Below are 27,278 nucleotides of genomic sequence, written 5' to 3'. Positions count from 1 at the left end.
AAAATCTGATGATGTTTTATGTCATATTTATAAAGCAATATAGAAAATTCTAAAGGGTTCACAAACTTTCAAGCACCACTGTAGCATGATCCTACCACGCGCTATGTCCCCCTGGTGAAACTCCTCACTGTCAGGTAAAAAGAAGCAGCTGGCGCCTCCACATGTATCAGAGGAGGCATGTGGTAGTCTGCAGCCCTCCCTGGATCAGCAGAGGGGGTGGGGCAGGGGTAATTGGCCAATTACACTGAGGAGCAAAAGAGGGGAAAAATACCCCCCCGCCAAAAAAAACAACCCCCTGAAACCACCTTCCCCTGTGAGGACATTTCATGGGTCCCCATGAGGAAAAGGGTCTATTTTAGGGTTAGAACTTGGTTTTAGGGTTAAGGTTAGAATTAGGATTAGATTAAGGTTAGGGTAAGGGTTAAGGTTAGGCACGTAGTTATGATGGTTAAGGTTAGCGTTAAGGGCTAGGGAATGAATGTAATCAATGAGGGGTCCCCACAAGTATAGGGAGATATGGTGTGTGTGTGTGTGTGTGGTGGGAGTAGGTGATAATGTACATATACAGAAAGAAAAGCATCAATTTGAACACTATGAGACATTTTTTTTAACTGAAAACATTACTTTCCTGTCCACAACTTTAAGTGACTGTGCCCCCATACAGGACTTGTTCCATCTGACACACTTCCAGCCACAGCAAAAGAACTGCTTCTGTGAAATGAGCTCAACTAGAGAAGGCAAGAAACATGAATACATCGGGTTTATGCATTTAAACCATTTCAAGATTTAGAAATACCTCGACTCTACATTTTCACAAGCAAAAGGCACGCAGTTAAACAGGGAAACATTCTCTAATAGTGAACATGAGAAAAAGGCTGATTTGTGAGTCGTACAAGTAAAGTAATGACAACGCAGTCTCTGAATCTAACATCAAGGCATGTATAGATAATAGAACCAATTCTTTATCCATCTCATACACATCACATTCATTGCTTTAAAGGTTCTATGTGTAATATTTTTGCTTTCTTGAAGCATAATATGACCAGGTGTGGTTAAACTAATGTTGCCAAATCGTAGTGACTGGAATAAAGGAAACCATTCAAGTTCCCCCTGCGCTCCTGATATTCACATTCAAAAGCAGAGGAGCCGGACACACACACACACACACACACACACACACACACACACACACACACACACACACACACACACACACACACACACACACACACACACACACACACAACTCTTCCGGCTGATGTTGGCAAACGTGCTGTGCACCTGTGACCTTTCTATCCGAATTGGTTTGTCTTGCTTGCTTTGATTTATTGTTGTTATTTGCATCACTTGGCGTCAGAGGTCAGATTTTAGGTAGAATTACACATAGCACCTTTAAGTATCCGGGTTCAAAAATCACTGGAAGGGTAATTTGAAAAAAAAAATACAGCACTTTGTTTATTGGCACCCTTCAGAAGATAAAGAAGAGCGCAGACATTTGGGATTATCTTATCGCTGGGGAAGGGATGAGCGGAGTATGGGGCGATATAAGGGAAGCTGCTATAGTTGATATTTTCTAAGCTAAATTCCTCCTCTGGGGCATGAAGTTTGCAACTGGACTGATTTCAAGATTGTTCTTCAACAGCAACAAGCCAAGGGCACCTCAGGCACTGAGGTGGCTGAAAAAGCTCTCTCTCTCTCTCTCTCTCTCTCTCTGACTCTCTTGCTTTGTTGCATCAACAAAAACAGAACCGCCAAGCCTGGAAGAGGGAGCCTGTGAGTTGTGGCCGTGTTGTAGGAATGCACCTGGGGAGTATTTATGCGATCATCAATAAAAAGGGATTTGGAGAGAGATTGGAAAAGCCCAGCAGCATCTTTCAGTGATGTCAGACTATGCAAAGTTGCCACTGTGGCAGGAGTCACTCTGCCCTGACGGAGAGTGGATATCCCATCTTTCTGTGCTGGGCAAGTCGCAGTTCTTGTGTATAGGAAGTGAAATTGAAGTATGCTCAGTCCCAGGTTCATTGTTATTATTATTATTTGACTCCTCATCCTGGCGTTGGCATGGCAGATCACCCACCTCCTGTGCGCAGCTGATAGACGCCTGCAACTTAGAAACCCATTCCATGTCGGACTCTCTCTCCTGGTGTGGAGTGTCCAATGCCAAGGCCGCTTCCTCTCCTTCCTCCACCGTAGAGCTTAGTTCTTCATCTTCACCCCCTTCTACCTCATGTCCCTCCTCTTCCACGGGACTCTGTCCTTTCTCCAGCTCTAACACCACCTGTGTCTCTGTGAGGGACTCCGCCCCTCTCCCGTCAGTCACATTAGTCTCCGCCCCCTTTTGAGGCTCGGTGTGGCTGTACAGTGTAAGGGTGTCAACCCTGCCAATGCCATCTGCGCCAAGGTTTCCGCCAGCTGTGCGGCATTCCCTCGATGACGCTTGTGCAATATCTGTTTTGTCATCTGGCAGAAGAAAAGGAAGATGACAGGACTGGTCATTTTAAGAGCTCATATATCACAAGCTACACCTGCAATGATAACCCTCGAAAGGACGAGATATTTATTCACATCAAATTCTTCCTATTAAATAAAAGTAGATACAGATTTACACTGATAACGGATGACTACATTATCTATATGCATAGATACCCTATTTTTACACTTACTTCCTGGTTTGCCAATAGGCAAAAAAAAAAGCCAATAACAATGCTACATAAAGCTGCACAGTAGCAGTTATTCGCAATTTATTACAAAATGCAGCCCTTCTGCAAACCGGGAAGTACGTTTTCATTCCCAAACTGTCACAAACGTTTCAGAGATGCTTAGTATTATGGATGTTAATGGATTATTTTCCCTACAACATATATTACGAGAGAGCGAGAGACAGAAAGAGAGAGAATATTGACAATTGTAATTGCTTCCCTTTGAGAAAAGAGGAATTCACATTCGTTTTTTTGGGGGGAGGGTTCCCCCTTTTTCCTCCCCAATTGTATCCAGCCAATTACCCCACTCTTCCGAGCCATCCCGGTCATTGCTCCACCCCCTCTGCCGAGCCAGGGAGGGCTGCAGACTACCACATGCCTCCTCTGATACATGTGGAGTCGTCAGCCGCTTCTTTTCACCTGACAGTGAGGAGTTTCACCAGGGGGACGTAGCGCGTGGGAGGATCACGCTATTCCCCCCAGTTCCCCCTCCTCCCTGAACAGCCACCCCGACTGACCAGAGGAGGCGCTAGTGCGGCGACCAGGACACATGCCCATATTCAGCTCCCCACCCGCTGACACGGCCAATTGTGTCTGTAGGGACACCAGACCAAGCGGGAGGTAACATGGGGAGTCAAACCGGTGATCCCCGTGTTGGTAGGCAACGGATAGACTGCCACACTACCAGGATGCCCCAGGAATTTACATTTGTTGATTCACAAATCATTATTTTACGTCCTGTAACTCTGTCTAATCAAAGGGATTTTAGCCCAGGCTAAAAGTGTGAATAGGTGGGAGAGTAGCATGACTACAAGCCTAGAAGAAAGAGCAACATTGAGCCTCGGGGCAGGCAGCAACATGCAAGCCTTTTCTCTGCTGGCAGGACTATATAACTGGATTACGTGAAGAGGGATATGCAAAGCAGCCCTGGCACTTATACAGTAGGTTAGTGCCGGGGCCCACGAGTTGCCACATCTGTATCGCTCAGGCTGTCTCTGGAAGCCCATTATGAATCCACATTTTTCAAAAAAATGTTTTTGAGGGAAAATCTAATGCACAGACACATTTAAAAAAAAGAAAAACATGATTTTTTTTTAAATTGGACTCTTGCGTCATTAGAGAAAATGGTTGCAATTACTTTTGTCTGCACTGCTTTCAAGGAAGCGGGGCTAAATACAGCACCATTGCCCCAGACAAGGAAACCCAAGCATGGAAATGGTAGCAGCTTAGTTCTGCCTCCTCGAAGAAATGTGCTCTCACTTTGGGAATTACTGACCCATATTTGCAGATGCGCAGCCGAAAAAGGTTAAAGACTGCACATAGGCAACCCCCCCACTCCACCCAAGCTCCACCTATCCATGCTCAGATGAAAAAGATGGAGAAAGAAAACAACATGGTATGCACTGGCATCCATATTTATGGCAGCCCCCCTCCCCCTTAAAAACGAGAACACGGCAGAAGTTTGTGAATGTCAGTGGGCGAGAATTTGCTTCACATTTCCAAAATGCCATGGCATTTGGGCAGCTTGCACCAATGAAAGGCTGAGAGAAACAGAGGCGGGAAGGGAAGGGGCCTGGGTCAAATGTGGAGGATGGCAGGGGCTGTTTAGCGTGTGCCTGTTAATTACAGCATTTATGCTTTGCGGGCCGCGGGTGCCGTTATCAATAAATGGCAAAGCCAGTTACACACAATTACACACTCACCTTTGGTTGGCTGAGCATTGGGCTGCCCATTTGGCTGAGGTGTGGCGTCGATTGGATGAAGCGTTGGTTGCAGGCTTTCGCTCATGGTACCGTTGTTTCGTGTCCCTATAAGCACCCCCACCCAGCCAGAAACAGAAAGAACTCCTTACTTTCATGGGCACACCGAAATACACCAAAACAGTCAACAGGATATTAAAGCTAGGGTAGGTAGCTTTTTATGGCTTCATTGGACAAAAGTTCCACAATAACCTTTCAGCGTATTGTAATTCAAGTGGTTTGAGAGAAAAGTATTGCACCTCCTGTTGGCTTTGTATTCAGGCTTTAAAACATCTAGCCAGGACAGAAGATTTTAGCCAATCACGGGTCAGTTCAGAGAGAGGGCGTTCCTATTGGCTGTTCTACAAAAGCAGAAGCGGGCGTACGCGAGCAATTTGCATCTGCCCTGTGTACCCTAACCCTAAAAATCAACAAAACCAACTCGAAATTGCTGCTTCACATTAACAGTATAAGTGTAACTAAAAGATTCACTGATTTTTGTGTTTTGTTTTACACGGATGGATGATCAAATACAAGTCTGACGAGTCTCACTTCGACATTTCCTGGTTGTGCACAAGCGTAAGGGGCCGAAGAGTGATGCGGATGTCATTTGGTGGGCGGGGCTTAGCGGAGTGATCGAGGCAGCAGAGAGAGGCAGTGGGATTTGCATCGGAACGTTACCTACTGTAGCTTTAAAATAGTTTCTCATAAGGTTTCCGAGGGACAATATGAATGGATGATACAAACACCACAAAAATGCGAGCGCATGAACGGTGCGCGTGCAATGGGCGCGCAGACCAAAATGCGCAAACGTGTACACGCACGCCAACACAGCGGCAGCAGCAGCACACTGGAAGAGGCTACAGTTTGCAGTCATCTGTCTTCATTAGTGATGGCTGCACGCCTCCTGGGCCGACGCCATATGCTTCTCACAGGGGACGGTGCACTATATAGCAGACTTCACAAACAAAAACACACGCAAAGCTTTATGCACAATCAGCCTCCCACATAGGCGCTCACACACACACACACACACACGCAAGCCTGCGAGCACGCACCCAATGCTTTGCTTTTGTACAAAACACAAGACGAGGCAATGGCCAGACTGTTTTCGTGGCTATTCAAGTGGAAGACACAAATAAAAAACAGAAGAGGGAGGAAATGCACGACTGGGCGACACAATGCGTGAGAACCATGAATGGTGAAGAGAGACCATATTGTTATGAATGTCGGCCATATTGTTATGAATGCAGTGTTTGCTTTGACACGGGGAGGGAGGGCAGTGAAGGGAGAGGTGGCTAAGGCCCCTGGAGTTGGTATCTTACCCATTTGGGGGGGGGGGGGTTGAGAGAGGGCAGGCGATGGTTGCTCAGCCCCTCAATTTCATCTGGACATTGATTTGATTCGTTTTACATATTTTGAGGACGTCATTATTATTCCAACAACCATAGTTCAGACGCAGCTGAAATCTGCATTTGCGTTTACTCATTCGGCAGATCTTATTTATCCAAAGAGACTTGAAGCAGCCTACGTCTAGAACACAGCAGTTACTAAACAACCAGGTTCCATCCTTTACTAATGACTCGTCTGTAATGTAATACATCTTGGCAGTCATTTGAGTCTGTGACCACCTCTTCCAATAAAGTACCATCCAATTACCCCACTGTTCCGAGCGGTCCCGGTCACTGCTCCACCCCCTCTGCCGATCCGGGGAGGGCTGCAGACTACCACATGCCTCCTCTGATTACATGTGGAGTCGCCAGCCGCTTCTTTTCACCTGACAGTGAGGAGTTTCACCAGGGGGACGTAGAGCGTGGGAGGATCACGCTATTCCCCCAATTCCACCTCCTCCTTGAACAGGCGAGCCGACCGACCAGAGGAGGCGCTAGTGCAGCGACCAGAACACACACTCACATCCGGCTTCCCACCTGCAGACACGGCCAGTTGTGTCTGCAGGGACGCCCGACTAAGCCGGAGGTAACACGGGGATTCGAACTGCCGATCCCCGTGTTGGTAGGCAACGGAATAAACCGCCACGCCACCCGGACCCCCGTACCAGCATTATTTTGTGTTATTCATATGTGTTTGTAAAACTGATCCAGTTTTTTTTTTTGGACATAAAAGCTGAATAACTTGCGAGAACCCCCCCTCCCGCCTTGTCTATTTTGAGCGCCCCCTCTTTCTTTTGCAGGCTCTCCTTTTTAAAAGGCAGTGATAATGTGGCGATGGTGATTATGTATGCAGAGCGGGGCGCAGACTGAGCACAGCAGTACGTCTGTAGCAGCCGAGCAGAACTCAGGAGGAGGCGGGAGGCACTAACCACCGACCCTCCTGGCAGCTGTCTGTCCATTTGACCAACCACATCTCTCTCTCTCCCTCGCACGCACGCACGCACACACACACACACAAAGGGCTCCGCAGGAAGCCAGCTCCCATGCCATGTACCAGACCTTACGCGCGATATCATCGACAGCAGACACACACACACACGGAAAACAAGAGACGAGCCGCACATCGGGTCATGTCCTCGCCACTTGTCGGTTCACAAACTTGCAGTCATGCTCAGATGCCACGCTGCTCCTTCTTCTCTGAGGTGATGAAGAGAAAATATGTCCTCCTCTTCCACTGACAATTCAAAAACGAATGTCGATGGATTAAAAAAAAGAAAAGAAAGGAGGACTATTATGCTGCAGCCACACGGGTGTGTTCTGCAGCTGTCTCTCCCCTCTCAGCATGGGTGAGTCCCGCCACTGCCGCCGCCTGATGCGCTTGCTGATGCGCTCTGACAGGCTTTCAGTTGGCGTGTTAGGTTTCAGCATGCGCTCATTCGACAGGGGAATATAGTATCCAAGGCAGCCAAAAGGGGTGGGTGGGGTGCTGGGGGTGGTGTTGGGTGGGGTGGGAGGGTTGGCTTGGGAGTCAAGTCAATCACAACTCTATTTGAGTCACTGCATTGCCGCCATTTATTTTTTCCCTCCCTTTTTTTCCATCACACACACACACACACACACATATATATAGTCACCTTTATCGTTCCGAGGGCCCATGGTAAGCAGCCAAGGACCTCCATCCTATCCTGTTTGTTTTTAATGTCCATCAGTCCAAGTTCATATCTCATCAAGGCCACAGACGCTCGCATCTCCCCCCCCCCCCTCTAGCAGTGGTGGACAGCGTGGTCGTGAGGCACTTTGGGCGCTCGTCTACAAATTCCCCAATAACGGCACATTCTCCTAAATGTGTTTGTAATGTGGGCAATCATTTTCAGTAATGGATGCTTGTCAGTTTTATGGCGGCAAGAATGACGGTCTCATGACATGGCACCTCTATCCAGGCGAGCCCCACCACAACATCACCCCCCCAACCCCATCTCCCCCCACCCGTCTCTGTGGTGCAATTCATACATGGCGCAACATCTCCCTCCAGTGGGTGAGACGATGAAGCCTTTGCTCATTTATAAAGGATTTGCCACCTCTTGCTGGGGGTCACATTTGGAAAGATTTCTCCGGGCTCAAATTTCAGTTTGGTTTTTATGTTCCCCCCCGTAATTTACCTCTGGCGTGATGTTTGGCGGTTAAGATATTTTTTTGCGGTTTTCTGCTCTCGTACAAAAGTGAAGCGAAGGGTAATTTGGAGTCATCATCATCATGTAGAGGGCCTATTTCAATTACTCACTGAGACGAGAGAATCGATAGCGCTCTTAAAATTGACGAGCATTTTCCAAGCCGCATAACTACAATATAAGATGATCAATTTGTTAGTCGAGGGTCTCTTTTTCTCCCCAACTCTCAAACTTAATCAGGAATCAGGAACACTTTGTCATTTCACCTAGCAGTGAAACACAGAGACAAAAACACATCCAAAAACTACAAGAACACATATATCCAAACTATCAACACATATTTCCAAACTAAAAACACACTAAGCACATATATCAAAACTAAGCAAAAAAAATTTTTTTTTAAAAAATCACTGTCCAAAAGAATGAACGCCAGACAGGATGACTGTCAGAACTGCCGGTCTGCATGGGCTAGCAGTGAGCTTAGCCTGCCCCGCTTCCGCGTCTTGTCAGACCTCCATCGGTGTTTCCTCTTTGGGCGCAGCTACGGGCAGGGCTGTGGTCCCTGGGCCCACCGGAGGCAGCAGACCGAGCTCCCCCAGCTGATCCAATGTCAGCTCCCCCAGCCAGACACCTTCCACACACCTCCCCTCACTTCACACGATGACACCAAAAACAGTCAATGCTAGGTGAGGCTGCCGCCAGACCGCCCTCTGTGTTATCAGAACTGCCGGTCTGCATGGGATAGCAGTTAGCTTAGCCTGCCCCGCTTCCGCATCGTGTCAGACCGCCCTCGGTGTTACCTCTTCAGGCACAGCTTCAGACAGGGCTGTGGTCCCTGGGCCCACAGGATGAAGCAGACCAAGCTCTCCCAGCCATCAGACGAAGACAAACTTAGATGCAGACGAGGACAAAGACACTGCATGGACAGTACTGGGTGAGGCCGCCGCAAACGTGAGTTCGTGCCGCCACCATTAAAGGAAAACATACCAGGATCTCGATCAAACGTGACACACCCCAATGTCAAACACTGACGAAAGGAAACTAATACCTGAGACAAGTTTAAAAGGCACTTAAATAAAATGGATTCATCTCCCTCCATTGGAGTTTTCAACTTGCTTTAAGGCAATTAAGATTATGAGACTGAGTATGGGGGTCGACTGAGTTAATGAGGACATGTTCGCATTACCTTTTGGTGTCAAATTCAAACACGGACAGATCGACAAAAATGGACTACTGTGTTATGCTCGGGCAGCCTCTTCAGCAAATGGTATAATATAATGAACACACAGACAAATGGGTGGTCAATGGAGTGGACACGTTTGAGCGGGTGGATATGACGCCTTAACTCATTCTGGGCAGCTGCCCAGTTTCAGCCTGGCATGACATGGTGGAGGGCATGGATGAGCTAAGTGGGGCAGAAGGAACACATACTCCCAATTCCCAGGGACACACGGTAGGTCAAGCCTGAGTACCAGGCAGCGGAGAGAGAGAGAGAGAGAGAGAGAGAGAGAGGGGGAAAGAGAGAGAAACACTATTAAGAAAAGAGCAGCTCACAAACGTACCTGGGATCAGAAGGATTGATAAAGTAAGCTTGGTTGGTTGGCTGAAAGAATTTGGCAATGCACACATTATTAACCTACGCTAAAAGGAAAAGCAAATATGCAGCATGTACAAATCATTGGTAACACACACACACCATGTTTGCTTATGGTGTGGTCAAAGGCTTTCATGCCCTCTTAGCTAGACATTGCAGGGGTGCAGCTAGGGCTGGGTAATATCGTCAAAGGTATTTGGATGAAATTCTAATAGTGTCATATCATGATACACAGTTTTGCTGTCTGAGGACAACTGGACCTATTAGCTGAAATTTCTCACAAAATGCGGTAGGAAATATGTAATGGAGTAAAATTTGAAAACTAATTGTGTTTAGATACAATATTTTACATTACCAAACAGTTCAATGCGATGCCATTATGCATGCTCAACAATCCAGGGAAGGAAATCACAGAACGGTGAATCAGTTCATCTGGACACAACGTTTATTGAGAGAAACGTTTCATCACTCATCTAAGTGACCTCTTCAGTCTTAACCGACTGCAGGTATCCCCACCCTTATAAACAACACTGGCATAATGATCAAAACCAACGATCAGTTTCATATGCAATTTGCGGTGACCATTATCTAGAGTTTCAATGGCCATGTGTACTATTCAGAGGACCGAGGAATATTTGCAATCACAGTATTGCAAGATGGTGACAGATGTACTCCTAGCCCCCCCCCCCCTCGGTTCAGGGATGGTCATTTCCTCTGAACATAGATGGCCTCTTTGACTCCCCGTTCAAACAAGTGTTCCTCCCTGTCAAGGATGTGAACATCCTCCTCCTTGAGAGAGTGGCCACTGGCCTGTAGATGGGTGTAGACTGTGGAGTCCTGGCCTGATGCATTAGCTCTTCTGTGTTGTGCCGTCCTCTTGGCCAGCATCTGTTTAGTTTCTCCAATGTACAAGTCACAGCAATCCTCCCAGCACTTAACAGTGTACACTATATTGCTCTGTTTGTGCTGGGGGACCTGATCCTTGGGGTGGATCAACTTCTGGCACAGTGTGTTTTGGGGTTTGAAAGCAACAGTGACGCGATGTTTGGAAGAGGTCACTTAGATACGTGATGAAACGTTTCTCTTAAGAAACGTGTCCAGATGAACTGATTCACCTTTCTATGAGTTCACTGTGATGAATCTCAGTTGGATTCTTACACATGGTATTTTTGCACATGTAAGCAGATATTGTGATTCACAGATATCGTGCAAGAATCCCCTGTGATTGTTATGATGATAAAATGCTCCATATCATCCAGCACTAGTTGAGCCTTTTTAACAGGGAAGATGTGAAAACGTTGTTTAAGTTGGGACTGGATAAGTTGTAAATTGTATGTCCCAGGCTTAAAGTCATTTGACTGCAGTAGATAAGTGCTCCAACCAAGAAAAAAAAAATCCAATTACAAACTTTTAAAGAGTGGCCAACTACATATTGGACTACTCAGGAATATTTTTGATGGTGGACAAACATCTTCTACAAACTGAAATGGTTGTCTAACTGTTTGATAAAACACTATTTAAATTGCAGCTTGTAAGCTGGAATGAATCTCAGTTTATCTTCAGACTCTGGAGATTTCAGAGGCCGAGAGGACAAGGGAAGAGTAAATTAAGAAGTGCAAATATTATCCAAATACTGAACCACTAAGTGAGGAATAACAATGGATGGGTTTCAGTCTAAATAATCCATCAGTATGCTGAAACTGGTTTCAATTTACATTTTCAAGGTAGCGTTTGTCGTGGAACCACTGAAAATGAAAACAACCTACAACCCACCTGGAAGACTCCACAGTCCGGACACCTCCAAGGTCTTCAACTTCCTCTCCAGCTCTGCAACGCGGTTCCCTAAAATCCTGCAGGGACCCGATGCAATAGCTCAGATTTCTGCAGCTTGATGGTTTGTGTGTGTGTGTGTGTGTGTGTGTCTGAGTTGCAGTGTCTGTGTGCAGAGTGCTTAATTTGGTGGTAGAGATGGATTCTCAAAGCAGGTAGATAAATATTATATGAGTGTGTCTCCTGGGGGAAGCCGTAAAGTGACTAATTAGATGTAGCGTCTGCGAGACTGCAAGGTAGAAACAACTATAACAGTTAATAAACATCAGCTACATGTCATCGGATTGCACAGTACATTCATTATTTCATGCTCAGCTGTACCATATGTATGTCGGCATAATTACGTGTACTGTATAAATAGTGGAGTGAGGACTCCCTGTCTCTCTCTATCGCTCTATCTACCCCTCCTAACTTGAGAGCTCCACCAGAGATAATCAATAGCCTTTTCATATACTAATTGGCTTTTTAAAGCGGCCCGCTCCCTGTACCTCCTCGGAGGCCACGTCTTTGACATGATTATCGGCCTCACCGCAGGACACGGGACCATTCAACGACCTTCCCAGGCTATCGCAGACGGGAAACTCGCCAGGAACCACCCCACCTTTGACATGATCATTAGCTTCACAGCGAGACGTGGGACCAATTGACGACCTTTCCAGGTTATCGCCGCTGCTGATCACAGGGAGAAGATTTAATCTCTTCTCCATAATATGGCGGAAGTTCTCGTCTCACCATATGAGGGAGACAGGACGATGAATTGATCAACGTAAATCTCAAACCCTCACTCACATATGTACACACATACACACACAAACCCCTGTCTATACTGTGCCAAATGCTAATAACGCATCTCCAGTCATAAATTTTAACCCTCCTTGTCTCTTATAAATATCTGAATTAATGTGGATTAACTGTTTAGACGTCCAGTAATCCAGTTGATATTACTCGGCAGATAAATTTCATGAACAACGATCTGACCCACATGACTGTATCCCCCAAATTGACTGAGATGTTAATTTAAGATTTTCAGTGCATTCCTGCCATGTAACTGTACTGCCATTTAGTGACTGGAGCTCGTTAAGTCTTTCTGATCAAACCATATCCTGTTAACTGTATTTCGTTATTTTATTGTTTAATTTTCCATTTCATTTTATGTTACTGATATTATTCTGTAGTCATCTTGTATAAGCATATTTTGTATATTGTATATTCTTGAATTTCCAGTCTGTCCTCTGCACATCCATCACTTTTTTTTTGCGTGATTCCCCCCCCCCCTTTTCTCCTCAATTGTATCTGGCCAATCACCCCACTCTTCCGAGCCGTCCCTGTCGCTGCTCCACCCACTCTGCTGATCCGGGGAGGGATAACACGTACCCACATCCGGCTTCCCACCCACAGACACGGCCAATTGAGTCTGTAGGGACGCCCGACCAAGCCAGAGGTAACACAGGGATTAGAACCAGCGATCTCTGTGTTGGTAGGCAATGGAATCGACCACTACGCTACCCGGACGCCCTGCACATCCATCACTGTCTGGTTTGGATTGGCCACCAAACAGGACAGGGACATACAACCGACAGTTAGGCCAACCTGCCCTCCATTCAGTACTTATACACCTCCAGAGTCAGGAAACGGGCAGGCAACAACACTGCAGACCCATCACACCCTGGTCACTACCTGTTCCAACTCCTCCCCTCTGGTAGGCGCTACAGAGCACTGTACCCCAAAACAACCAGATATAAAAACAGTTTTCTTCCGAGGGCTGTCATTCAAAAAGTTTTTCTTCGTCTTTTATGAATTTTCTATTTCATGTATACTTGGTATTTTTGTGTTTTTCCATCACCAAGGTGTGTGTGTGTGTCATTTTTATTTTTTGGGGGGATTTTTCCCCCCCAGTTGTATCTGGCCAATTACCCTATTTTCCGAGCCGTCCCGGTCGCTGCTCCACCCTCACCGCTGATCCGGGTAGCGTGGCGGTCTATTCTGTTGCCTACCAATACGGGGATCGCCAGTTTGAATCCCCGTGTCACCTCTGGCTTGGTCGGGTGTCCCTACAGACACAATTGGCCGTGTCTGTGGGTGGGAAGCCAGATGTGGGTATGTGTCCTGGTCACTACACTAGCGCCTCCTCTGGTCGGTTGGGGCGCCTGTTCAGGGGGGAGGGGGAACTGGGGAGAATAGCGTAATCCTCCCATGCTCTACGTCCCCCTGGTGAAACTCCTCACTGTCAGGTGAAAAGAAGCGGCTGGTGACTCCACATGTATTGGAGGAAGCATGTGGTAGTCTGCAGCCCTCCCCGGATCAGCAAAGTGGGTGGAACAGTGACCAGGACGGCTCGGAAGAGTGGGATAATTGGCCGGATACAATTGGGGAGAAAAAGGGAGGAAAAAAAAGAGGTCATACTGAAGAGTTCAGTGACCTTCAACGTGGTACTGTCATAGGATGCCAACTTTCCAACAAGTCTGTTCACCAAATTTTTGCCCCTGCTAGATCTGCCCGTCAACTGTAAGTCTGTTATTGTGAAGTGGCAACATCTCACAGCAACAACAGCTCAGCCGTGAAGCAATAGGACACATAAGACCACAGAACAGGACCACTGAGTGATAAAAAGTAACGCGTAAATAATCTGTCCTCACTGCAACACTCACTACCGAGTCTCAAACTGCCTCTGGAAGCAACGTCAGAACAAGAACTGTTCATCAGGAGCTTCATGAAATGGGTTTCCATGGCCGAGCAGCCGCACACAAGCCTAAACTGTCACTGGAGTATGCAGCATTGGAAACGCGTTCCCTGGAGTGATGAATCACACTTCACTACCTGGCAGTCTGATGGACCAATGTGGGTTTGGTGGACGCCAGGCGAACACTACCTGCCCGACTGCATAGTGTAAAGTTTGGTGGAGCGGGAATAATGGTCTGGGGTTGTTATTCATGGTTTGGGTTCGACTCCTTAGTTGCAATGAAGGAAGATCTTAACGCTACAACACACAATGACACTCTAGAGAGAATTATGTACTTCCAACTTTGTGGCAACAGTTTGGGGAATGCCCTTTCCTGTTTCAGCATGATACTGCCTCCGTGTACAAAGCAAGGTCCATTCAGACATGGTTTGTCGAGTTTGATGTGGAAGAACTTGACTGGCCTGCACAGCACCCTGACCTCAACCCCATCCAACACCTTCGGGAGGAACTGGAATGCCGACTGTGAGCCAGACCTTCTCTCCAACATCAGTGCCCGGCCTCACTAATGTTCTTGTGGAAAGCCTTCCCAGAAGAGGCTGTTATAGCAGCAAAAGGGAGACCAACTCCATATCAATGCCCATGGTTTTGGAATGAGATGTTCAACAAGCACATACGGGTGGGATGTTCAGATATTCACATATTACTTTCGACCATGTAGTGCAAGTTGTTCTATCAGCAGCCATAATACTGAGCAGTCTTCTGTGTGTAGAAAAGTGCACCCCAGTGACACTTTTTACTGGAAAACTATCCATGAACATGAAAACTACAACTCTTACTTCCTGGTTTGCCGCTGCCTTTGGTGGCCTACGTCACAAAATGCTGCATTGTATGAGAAAATACAAATCACAACAGAATATACAGCTGCTGTAGCAAATGCCACTGAACACTATACAAAGACAGCAATTTACAGATTGTCAAGACTTTTCCGCACAATTTCAGCGCTGTTTCAGAGACACAAAGAAGACTGCTCAGTATTGTGGCTGCTAATGGAGTACAATCCCTACGACGTATAGATGGAGATTACGTTGAAAACCATGGCTGTTGGTGATTATCATCCTCACCCAGCATCCAGGCACTCTCTCCTCACCTGTTGGTGTGTCTCTGGTGCTGGATGACCAGGTTCTTCTCATGGATGGTCTCCAGCAGAGCGGTGGCTAGTGACTTCAGGTCTGCAATGGACTGAGGTGTGGCTGGCAGACTGCAGCCCTGCTCCTCCAACAGCAGCTCCTGAACTAAAATCACAGGAGGAAGAAGAGGAGGAGAATGGATGGGGAATGTGGGGAAAGGGGTATAGGGAAAGAAAGTTGGAGGAGAAAGAAGAAGATAGTGAAGGCGGTAATGGAGATGTTTAGGAGAATTCGGATAGAATTTGGATAAGTTTCAGTTGGATCATAGAATATAGCGTGTCTTCTCTCAATCTCCCTCCCAATTCATTGGACGTTTTCGTTAGTGTTCACCCACAAGTGTGGGATGAGGTACATGACAAAACCATAGAATTTATCAGGAGGAGAAAGACATTATTCTCATAAGCATAAAGTCATGTTTTAAGCAGTATTCCCTCATCACGTATGATGATGGTGATATTCATAAAATTGTCTATGATGAGGGAATTCTGTTTAAAAACGGACTTTCAGAGATGGACATTCTTAATTGCATGAACCCTTTATTTTCAATCCTTCGCATGAATCACGAGGATACACCGATCAGCCAAAACGTTAAACACTGACAGGTAAGTGAATAACATTATCTCATTACAATGGCACCTGTCAAGGGGTGGGGTATATTAGGCAGCAAGTGAACAGTCAGTTCTTGAAGTTGATGTGTTGTAAGCAGGAAAAATGGGAAAGCGTCAGGATCTGGGCGACTTTGACAAGGGCCAAATTGTGATGGCTAGACGACTGAGTCAGAGCATCTCCAAAACGACAGGTCTTGTGGGGCATTCCTGGTATGCAGTGGTCAGTACCCTACTAAAAGTGTTCCCAGGAAGGACAACTGATGAACCAGCGACAGGGTCATGGCCACCCAAAGCTCATTGATGCACATGAAGAGCGAAGGCTAACCTGTCTGGTCCAATCCCACAGAAGAGAGCTACTGTAGCTCAAAATGCTGAAATTGCTGGCTATGATCTAAGTTTGTGTCTTCATTTGATGGCTGGGGGAGCTGGTGCTGGATCGGCTGGGAGAGCTTGGTCTGCTGTGTCCTGTGGGCCCAGGGACTACGGCCCTGCCTGGAGCTGCGCCCGAGGAAGTAACACCAAGGGCGGCCTGATAGGATGCAGAAGTGGGGCAGGCTAAGCTAACTGCTAGCCCATGCAGACCGGCAGTTCTGATAACACAGAGGGCGGTCTGGCAGTGGCCTCACCTAGCATTGACTGTGGTGTTTTTGGTTTCATCATTGGGAGTGTGGGGAGGTGTGTCAAAGGTGTCTGTTTGGGAGAGCTGGCGTTGGATCAACTGAGGGAGCCTGATCTGCTGCGTCCGGTGGGCGAACGGACCACGGCTCTGCCTGGAGCTGCACCCGAGGAGGTAACACAAAGGACAGCCTGATAGGACGTGGAAGCGGGGCAGGCTACGCTAGCTGCTAGCTCATGCAGACCAGCAGTTCCGACAGTCATCCTGGCTGGCGTTCGTTCCCTTGGACTATGATTTTTTTTGATTAGTTTGGATATATGTGTTAGTTTGGATATGTGTGTTCTTGTAGTTTTTGGATATGTGTTTTTGTCTTTGTGTTGCACTGCTGTGGGCTGGGAGAAGTGTTCAAAAAGTGTTCCGGATTCCTGATAGAAAGGTGGGGCTATGTAGCCGCAAACAGGTCAGAGTGCCCATGATGACCCCTTCATGGGAATAGTATTGCTTGATGGCAGTGGCCTCTTTCAGCAGGATAATGCACCCTGCCACACTGCACACCTTGTTCAGTAATGGTTTGAGCAACATAGCAAAGAGTTCAAGGTGTTGGCTTAGCCTCCAAATTCTCCCGATCTGAATCTGATTGAGCATCTTTGGGATGTGCTGAAAAAATGAGTCCAATCAATGGAGGCCCCTACAGGACCTGAAGGATCTGCTGCTAACGTCTTGGTACCAGATACCAGAGGACACCTTCAGAGGTCTTGCGGAGTCCATGACTCGATGGGTCAGAGCTGTTTTGGTGGCACAAGGGGACCTACTACACAGTATTAGGAAGGTGGTTTTAATGTTTTGGCTGATCAGTGCATATCATAGTTATCTTCTGGCCTTTATTTTCATCATGAGGTTCCTTTTCCTTTTTACTTCTACGGTGTAGTCCTGGCAACTTCATGAGGTTGTGATTTGTGCTTTGGTTTGTTTGTTTGTTGTTTTTTCACCTTGTTTGGCGGAGAGGACACCGGTGAGGCCGCTGTTGTTTGATTTCCCACACGTGTTGGAATTTTTCCTCCTCTCAAGAGCCGTCTGTGAAAATGAAAGAAAAGCGAGCATTGCACTATTTGTGTGGTGAAATATTTACCCAACACTTTAATAAAAGCAACTGTCTGACTGCCTTTCAGATGCACATGAATCTCATCATGATTCAACCAGCCTCCAAATCAGCTTTCTGAGTATTGGTGTTAATTTGATTTAATTTCGTTGACTGAAATTATGAAGACAAAAATATTATTCCATGACCTAATTTTCAATGATGAATATGAGACTATAACGAAATAAAAACCCACCTTTGGTTTTAAGGATTCGGGACAAAAAGGGGTGGTGAGACAGACATAGTTTGTTTACAATCAACATAAGAAGCAATCATTTTAATTTCCTTATGTTAACTATAATCACAAATTCTAGTCAAGGACCTGAGTGGAAGCAAGACAACAAAATCTAAAAAACTATGAAAAATAGTCAAAGGCTCAGCGTTTTCGATTTTTCCCCGATTTTCACCGAAAATACCCAAATTTTCACCCGCATTTTATGTTTCCACGGAGCCAGAAGTTGTTCCTGTTCATGTGAGGTTATGTAACAGTGTCCTCTTGTGGCGAAACTCGACATGCTGGATGGTTTTGAAAAATAAAAACCGAAAACGCTGAGCCTTGAAAACCATATATTAAGTCATGATGTTTTCTTTCAGTTTTTGTTTGCAAAGCTGAGGTTGGACTTAGTTAACATCTTGTTTTTGCCCTCAGAAAAGGTCATTGATGAGTATTTTTCTCACATTTGTCCATTAACAAAACCCAACATTGTGGAGAACCGAGACCACTACGCTCTACCTTGTACTTCATGATGTTCGATTTCAGCAGGTTCACCTCCTCTTGCACTTGGTTGAAACGTTCATGCAAATACCTACCAAAGGTGCAAACCACATGGAGATAACAGAGAGAACGCGGACAGCGCTCCGTAATATCACAGTACATTAAATGCAGGTATATCATTACCATTAAATGCACAATAAATAGGATACCGCTGCAGTTTTAATTTCATTTTAAAAGGTGATGGGGCATCAATGTAGCGTGGCGGTCTATTTCGTTACCTACCAACACGGGGATCACTGGTTCGAATCCCCGTGTTACCTCTGGCTTGGTTGGAGGCTCGGAAGAGTAGGGTAATTGGCCGGATACAATTTGGGAGAAAAGGGGGGGGTGCTCAGAGATGTGTGGTGCCATGTGTTTGTCTTTAAGATTAATTCACTGATGTTTAGTTTACATTTCCCTCTTGTTGGGAAGTGCGTTGATCCCAAAAATGCATGGGATCACCCTGAATCTCAAAGATTGGAACCAGTTAAACACTGAGCTGAATAAATCATAAAAAAACAACAGAGGAAAAATCTTGATCTAAATTAGAAACATGAGTGAACTCGTATTCCGATAAAAGCCCGGTTGCAGTTGTGGCTGCAATAAGAATGAGATAATTAATTTTGCATGAAACACTTGTTCTGTTCCTTCTGCCTGTTTGGCTGAGGTTTATAATTTCCAGTCCCAATAGTATTTGACTGGAAATAATAATTGGCAGTGACGTCTCCAGGCATTGCATTGTTCTGATTATCTGCATTAATTAAATAGCGTGTGCGGATATCAAAACCAAATGAAAAAAAAAACAAAAACAAAACCTCACTTCCCTCTCCTTTGTGGAACATTATATGAATAAAAAAAAAGAAAGAAAAGAAAAAGTCAAACAATATCACATGTAATGTAATGGATGGTCTGTAAGTTCAGTCTTGAAGTGCCCCAACACTGTCAACAGGGACACCATGATTGAAGTTATTATGCAATTAATTCCTATCTTGTTCCCTGTATCGACGTAACTGAGATGAGCTGAGAATATCTTGCAAAAAATGCATCAAAAAATTGGAAACATGTATATTTAGTTCCCCGCGACCCTGAGAGCAGGATAAGCGGTTCGGATAACAGATGGAATGGACGGATATATTAGTTTTTATAGAGAGATATTTATGCAAAAGGGAAAACATGCTTACAAATAAGCATCAATTTATACAATTCATTGCACATTCATTTAGATGACAATTTACTTAACACAAGTTGAAAGATATTGTGAGTAGTCAAATACATTTTAGATGGGTCTCTTATTTACTGATCATGATACGTCCATTTGTCCATTATATCGAAACTATAATCTCTCTCCATATAGACCAAATTACATGTTGCACCTGCCCCCCCCCCTTTCTCCCCAATTGTACCCATCCAATTACCCCACTGTTCCAAGTCATCCTGGTCTCTGCTCCGATCCGGGGAGGGCTGCAAATTACCACTGCCTCCTCTGATATATGTGGAGTTGCCAGCTGCTTCTTTTCACCTGACAGTGAGGAGTTTCACCAGGGGGATGTAGCACGTGGGAGGATCATGCTATTCCACCCAGTTCCCCCTCCCATCAAACAGGCGCCCTAACCAACCAGAGGAAGCGTTAGTGCAACGACCAGAACACACACCCACATCCGACTTCCCACCCACAGACACAGCCAATTGTGTCTGTAGGAACACCCGACCAAGCCGGCGGTAACACAGGGATTCGAACCAGCAATCTCTATGTTGGTAGGCAACAAAATGGACTGCTACGCTACCCGGACACCTCTGCACCTGTACTTCTAGCCTCCAGCTAACCTGTTCTCCATGCAGAGGGCGTCCACGTCGATGATGCGTGCCTCATGGCCGCGCAGGACGTGGTTGAGCTCCACGTTGAGCCGGTCCGCCTTCTCCTTGAACACGTTGCGCTCTGCCTTCACGTCCTGCAGCTCGTCTGTCAGAGCCTTCATGTTATTCTCCATGTCCTCCATCTTGAATAAAGACATTAACGGGAGTGTTTGACAGCACAGTCAATTGGAGAGCATACGGCACGGCGCTACTCTTAAACAGCAACATCCGCAGCACGAATCCAAACTATGTACAAATTGTACTGCACAAATGGTCATCTTAAAAGTAAAGAGATTAAAGGTGCAGCCCACCTATTATGCTTGCTCTGATTCTTCCAACCAGATGGCAACAATTAAAAGGTGGGGGCCTTGTAGTCGGTCTGAGTTTCAATCCATATGTAAAAATAAGCTTAAACAATGAGTCTTGCAAAAATTTAGAAACAGTGAAGGAGATTACAAGAGATGGAGGGATATTCCCCCCCTTTTTTTCTCCCCAATTGTACTTGGCCAATTACCCCGCTCTTCTGAGCCGTTGCGATCTCTACTCCATCCCCTCTGCTGATCCGGGGAGGGCTGCAGACTACCACGTGCCTCCTCCGATACATGTGGAGTTGCCAGCCGCTTCTTTTCACCTGACAGTGAGGAGTTTCACTGGAGGGATGTAACACGTGGGAGGATTACGCTATTCCCCCCCAGTTCCCCCTCCCCCCCAAACAGGCAACCCGACCAACGAGAGGAGGTGCTAGTGCAGCGACCAGGACACATACCCACATCCGGCTTCCCACCCGCAGACACGGCCAATTGTGTCTGTAGGGACGGCTGACCAAACCGGAGGCAACACAGGGATTCGAACTGCCAATCCCCGTGTTGGTAGGCAACGGAATAGACCGCTATGCCACCCGGACACCCCAATTTTGTGTTTTTATGTAGTCATTGCATTGCTAGAGTGTGTTTGTGCTGAGTATTTATGTTTAGCCCTGACTGCAAACCAAGTTTCCCTATAAGCACTGATTTTCCACATGCTCACCTGTAGACAGGCCTTCTCTAACTGGCGAACCAAGTCTTCCCGCTCATGCGCAGGGAAGTGGCGTGCCCCCACCTCCTCATCTCCCAGCCTCTGGCGGGTAATGGTCATCCTCAGCAACTAGAGTTTTTGTGGAGAGGTCATGTTATGAATTGACGTTGCTCTGAAATACTGCAATGAACTTTTGAGTGTATGTCAGCTGGATATGATCACTGTGTGTGACAGACTGGCTCAAAGGAGCGGTGTACAAAGAGGGCGGGGTCATGGCACGGAGGGGATTGTGTACCTGAGTGGTGTGTTATTTGTGTTTCGCCATGTCACCTTGTTATCCCCCTGGGCCTCAGCCAGCCGCTGCGTCAGCTCCTTCACCTCCTCGCCGAGCTGTTTCCCTCGCTCCCTCGAGTCCCTCAGCAGCTGTGCCAGGTTCACCTGTATGGAGAGAAGACGGGGAAAGAGAGGAAGTGTTGGGGAACGAGAGAGGTACAGCGAGAGGAATGAGAGGCAGCTGCTAGAAAATGCCAAAATAACAGCTGATGACAGGGCCCTGGAGCCCTCGTAAAGCGGTGCAAAATCCATTAATAACACCAATGCAATTGGGTTATAAAGTTTTTGGACTTCACTTCAGAGGAATAAAGTAGCAGAAGGGAGAGAGGTGAGACAGCTGCATCAGCAAACTTCTGATTTTGATTAAAATAGTAAATGAAGGGACGTCTGGATGGTGTGGTGGTATATTCCATTGCCTACCAACACGGGGATCGGCAGTTCATATCCCCGTGTTGCCACCGGCTCGGCTTGGTCGGGTGTCCCTACAGACACAATTGGCCATGTCTGTGGGTGGAAGCTGGATGTGGGTGTGTGTCCTGGTCACTGCACTAGCGCCTCCTCTGGTCAGTTGGGGTGCCTGTTCAGGGGAGGAGGGGAAACTGGGGGGAACAGCGTGAACATCCCATGCACTACGTCCCCCTGGCTAAACACCTCACTGTCAGGTGAAACGAAGCGGCTGGCGACTCCACATGTATTGGAGGAGACATGTGGCAGTCTGCAGTCCTCCCCGGATTAGCAGAGGAGGTTGGAGCAGCAACCGGGACAGCTTGGAAGAGTGGGGTAATTGGCTGGATAAAATTGGGGAGAAAAGGAGGGAAAAAAATCCACAAAAAAAAAGTGAATGAAGGAAAGCGATCCAGATGTGCTTATCGTATGATTGTTGATATGGTAAATGGTAAGGTTGCAAGGTTGACATGTACATTAGGAGATTTTGTGATGAAGTGATTTTTTTCGAGTTTCACTAATGCTAAGTGATTTTTGTCAACTTCTCTCCAATGTTTCACTTGGATTTTTTTTTTTTTTGGTTCTGCACACATCCTCACGCCTACATTATCAACTAACAAGCACATCATTGTCTATATACAAAAGAGAGCCATGTGGTCACTCAGGTCAGATGCTAAGGTACATCTTGACTCCTAAACACGGCAAATATGTGAGAGCTAAATCCATTTGGCTCAATGTGTCTTTGAAAATTCACTGTTTAAATACAGTAAATGCTTACCTGATTGCGTTTCTCAGGCGGCAAAGAAGGGTCACCATCCTGAAACATGTAAAAAATGACATCACTCATTATTCTGTATAATCATACACATAAGGTTAATGGGGTATTACCACACCCCTCACTGATTGCAGATTACTATTCAAGGGTGTAATGTTGAGCTAGCTCTTGAATAACAATGAGTTAATGGTTCCATAAAAATGTATTCAGTAGTTACTTAGTGTTATGGATTAGGTATAAATAGCTAACTTCTCAATGACCCAAGTACCACTCACTTCACATCCATTAAACACACATTTCCATGCAGTTAACAAACTGCTTTATGTAATTGCAAAAAAGTGATTAGTTGAAAATGACCAACAGTAAAGGTCATCAAGTCGTTCATAAAAACAGCAGCTGACAGCAGAGCAAACATTTACTCAGTGATATTAGTGAGCTAACACCGGGGTAAAATGGCCCTAGCCTTCCATATTTTAACCCTCTCAGAGAAGAGACTCTGCAATGCAAGCTATGCAATTGTAGCCAAGTCTAATACATATACTGATGAGCCAAAACATTACGACCACCCACAGGTGAACTGAATAACACTGATCATCTCCAAACAATGTTACATGTCAAGGTCTAAGTAGATTAGATGATAAGTGAACAATCAGTTCTCATAGTCAATGTGTTGGAAACAGGAGAAATAGGCAGGAGTAAAGATGTGGGCGACTTTGACAAGGGCCAAATTGTTATGGCCAGACGACTGGGTCAGAGCATCTCTGAAACAGCAAGGCTTGTGGGGTGCTCCTGTCAGCAGTAGTGAGTACCTACAAACAGTGGCCGTGGGAGGGCCAAACCACAAACTGGTGGCAGGATGTTTGGCTCATTGATGTGTGAGGGCAACGAAGGCTATCCCATCTGGTCCAAACCTCTACTGCAGCACAAGTCACTGAAAATTTTAATGATTGTTACATGCAGAACGTGTCACAACATAGTGCCTCGCACCCTGCTGTGTATGGGGAGACTGGTCAGAGTGCCCATGATGACCCCTGTCCATCATCTTATGTGCCTACAATGAGCACGCCAGCATCAGAACTAGGCATTGGAGCAATGGAAGATGGGCACCTGGTCCGATGAGTCCCATTTTCTTTTAGCTCATGTGGAAGCCCGTGTACATGTGCACCGTTTACCTGGGAAAGTGGTGGCACCAGGATGCACTATGGGAAGACAAGTCAGTGGAGGGAGTGTGATGCTCTGGGTAATGCTCCGCTGGGAAACCCTGGGTCCGGCCATTCATGTGAACATCAATTTGACATGTGCCGCCTATCTAAATATCGTTGCAGACTAGGTACGGTACACCCCTTCAGGGCAATGGTATTCCCTGATGGCAGTGGCCTCTTTCTGCAGGGTAATGCACCCTGCCACACTGCACACATCGTTCGGGAATGGCTTGAGGAACATAATGAAATGTTCAAGGTGTTGCTCTGGCCTCCAAATTCTCCAGATCTCAATCCAATTGGGCATCTGTGGGATGTGCTGGACCGACAAGTCCAATCCACAGCGGCTCCATCTTACAACTTACAGGACTTGAAGGATCTGCTGCTAATGATTGGGTGCCAGATACAACAGGACACCTTCAGAGGTCTTGTAGAGTCCATGCCTCCAGGTCGGCACACGGAGGATCAACAGCATATTGGGCAGGTGGTCATAATATTTTGGCTCATCAGTGCACGCGCGCGCGCACACACGCACGCACACACACACACACACACACACACACAGAGTTTAGATAGACTACAGTACTTGAGTTGTAAGCAGTATACATAGAATTTAGATTCACGTTTAGGTTTTGCTGATGAATCTGCTGTAACATTTCCACCCCAGTTAAGTGTGACTAGGCACAAAATAAGGGCAAATAAAACACAACAGGAGCCAGAAGCTGAGAGCCACTCACTATTAGCTCCCTGTACTTCTTCTTCAGTCCCTGGTGGCGTTCTCTGAGCTGATTTGCCATCAGTTTGTATTGATCCCTCTCCTGCTGACAGGTATCCAGCTCCTTGGACAGGATGAGCAAGGCCTCCTTCTTACTTTCCAACTTGCGCTTGCACACCAAGAACTGACACCGTGACACCCAGTACATGCAGGTTTAACATAAACAGAACCAAACGGGAATAGACATCCTTATCAAATGAGGAATTGTAGATACGAGTAGATCATTAAATTATCAAGCCTTGTGTGCAGGAATAAAGTAAATAAAGGTCTGTGGTCTGTGTAACACTGAGCGATATAATGATGGTGAGACTGTGTTTTCAAATTCCCTCCCATTTATGCAGGTTCCTCTTTTTAGAGTGCCCCCATATTTTCTTCTTCTGCCCTTTTTAAGCTACATCCCAGAGTGTGTAATTATTATATGATGACTGAAGGTACAGGGTGAAGTGTAACAGTAGTCAGATAAGCCTATACGCAAATTAAATAGCACTTAGAGACGTAGAAATGCAAATAATATGATTATCTTTACTATAATTCAATACCATTCTGCTTTAACACAGGTGATGAGGCCAGAACCACATCCTGCAGGGCTCAACACCTGTACACCCACAATAAAGAGACGGGTTTCTGGCATATGTAATCTCAATTTAAACCATTTAGGTTCAATTGAACGTTTACTTCATTTTATAAGGGGAGCAGACTACTACAGGTGGGTTGATCTGGTTATCTGAGTCGCAGAAGTGAAGATACACACAAGTGGGTGGACCTGTCACCTGTGGAGAGTCCATTATCATTTCTATTCTATATCATCATAAGAGCTTGCTACCTGTATGCCAGTTACATTACTACATTTTCCCATTGACGAGTATCTAAAATAAGAATAATTCGGATGTACGTAGGTTCACCTGCGTGGTAAAACAGTCTCTTGAGTCTAAACATATGTGAAATCGATGGATGTCGGTTCCATATGGACAACGACGCGCAGGGACAGGCGGATCTCCTCCATCAAATTGCATTCAATTGTTTGAGGCTCACTCACCTCGCTCACCAGCCCTTGCCAGTCACTCTCACTCCTTTTAGAAGACTGCATCGTTGGAAATCCAAGAGGACAAAGCAAAAAACAAAACAAAAAAACGTGAAGGATCCTGGTTCCGTCTGTTGCGGTCCTGGTCCGCCAGGCCTCCTCCGTTTGTTGATCTTGTGACGTCACGCATTCGGCTCCGCGCGGATGTGGGCGGATCGGCTGGCTGCTGTGTGTCGTGCCTGTCACCACTCTCCCATTATCAAGCCCAACTTTTGTTTTTCTCTTCAGAGGCGATTTACCCGTTTTGAAGACGTCGCACATCACGGTATTTTTTTCGGAATCAGAACGACTCCTTTCACACGACCAAGTTGATCGTACCGCAGGCTACGCGTCGGCTTTCCAACGCGCATACAATCATTTCAAATGACACGTTTAAAATGCGCTGATTGTTAATTGAGGAGCGCTGGTGTCCATTTCGAGGACTCTGAGGGTGACAGACCGAATGCGGCGATGACAACCGGAGTTTTATTTATACGCGATAGCCTATAACATAAACGTTGACCGACGACTTCTAACATTATTTTTCTACACGAATAAATCAACCGATGTATCCAATATAACTCTCGTTCCCCTCCTTTAATGGCACTAGAGCACATGAAGACGCAGTTCATACATGTTACCGAAAGATGGCGCTGCAAGATAAACGATTACTGGACTTCGGGTTGCGCGGAAAGCTTACCGACGGAGGTAGATGAAGTTCCTCTTGAAATTTATTGCTACACACACACAGTGAGAAATATCGATGACAACATCAAATCCCTGATGTGATTTGACTCACTCTGGGTATACCAACAGAGTAATGGTTAAGTCCTTCTGAGTTCATCTCAATCCAGGTTAGTGAGTCCAGACTCGAAATAGATTGAGAATGAGCCTGTCCACCATGACCACTGCACGTGGTTGGGGGCCGTTTTCTTTACACTCCAATTAAATTTCCCTTTGAGCTGAAATCCGGACGAATCTGAAATCCCATTTCCCGTGATGGGGCACAAAATGTGTGTTAGTACATTTTGGCTTGCTAACCAGTTTGTCTTCATCAAGTGAGACTGAGGAAGGGGGTCTGAATGAAATCACAAGCAGGGCCAGCCCAAGCGTATTTGGGGCCCAATTAGATCTGCCCCCTCTCTTCGTTGTCCCAGCACAAATTGCATATGGTCACAAGGCCCCGAGCAGCAGCTTAGCATTTTGCAAACAGCACTTTGAGAACACTATAGCACTGCTCTTTCTAAACCATGGTAACAAGTTCACTTAACCTCAAATTGTCATGTATATCTTTGTCGTGGGATCTGTTATTGTCACAGCTTTCACTCGCTTGTGAGGATCGAGTGGTCGGAGCGGTGCTCTGCAAGGTTTGATGTTTTTCCTCCTTTGGTGAGAAAACAACAACTTTGAATTTCACGAA

At 46.2% G+C, this 27,278-nt stretch overlaps 1 protein-coding gene across 2 annotated transcripts; it reads right to left on the bottom strand.

Moving 5' to 3' along the window:
* Positions 1–755: 755 nt before the first annotated feature.
* On the bottom strand, positions 756–25,967 carry ccdc149a (coiled-coil domain containing 149a). 2 transcript variants are annotated; one of them, XM_056300307.1, is made up of 12 exons: positions 25,835–25,967; positions 24,761–24,922; positions 22,828–22,866; positions 21,603–21,710; positions 21,285–21,401; positions 20,229–20,401; positions 18,384–18,456; positions 17,502–17,586; positions 15,249–15,393; positions 11,365–11,441; positions 4,403–4,507; positions 756–2,460 (listed from the first exon to the last, which is right to left on the bottom strand). In XM_056300307.1, exons 1-12 carry the CDS (start codon positions 25,883–25,885, stop codon positions 1,889–1,891), a joined length of 1,707 nt encoding a protein of 568 aa, XP_056156282.1. In that variant the 5' UTR covers positions 25,886–25,967; the 3' UTR covers positions 756–1,888. The 2 variants fall into 2 exon arrangements, with proteins under 2 accessions (XP_056156282.1, XP_056156283.1); XM_056300308.1 differs by lacking the exon at positions 11,365–11,441 and having other exon boundaries at positions 2,371–2,460.
* Between the last annotated feature and the right edge of the window lie 1,311 nt (positions 25,968–27,278).

This window comes from Lampris incognitus, chromosome 20, assembly GCF_029633865.1.
Source record: "Lampris incognitus isolate fLamInc1 chromosome 20, fLamInc1.hap2, whole genome shotgun sequence".
NCBI classification, from domain to species: domain Eukaryota; kingdom Metazoa; phylum Chordata; class Actinopteri; order Lampriformes; family Lampridae; genus Lampris; species Lampris incognitus.
The sequence above is the reverse complement of the archived record's forward strand: the minus strand, read 5'-3'. Positions and strand labels throughout refer to the sequence as shown.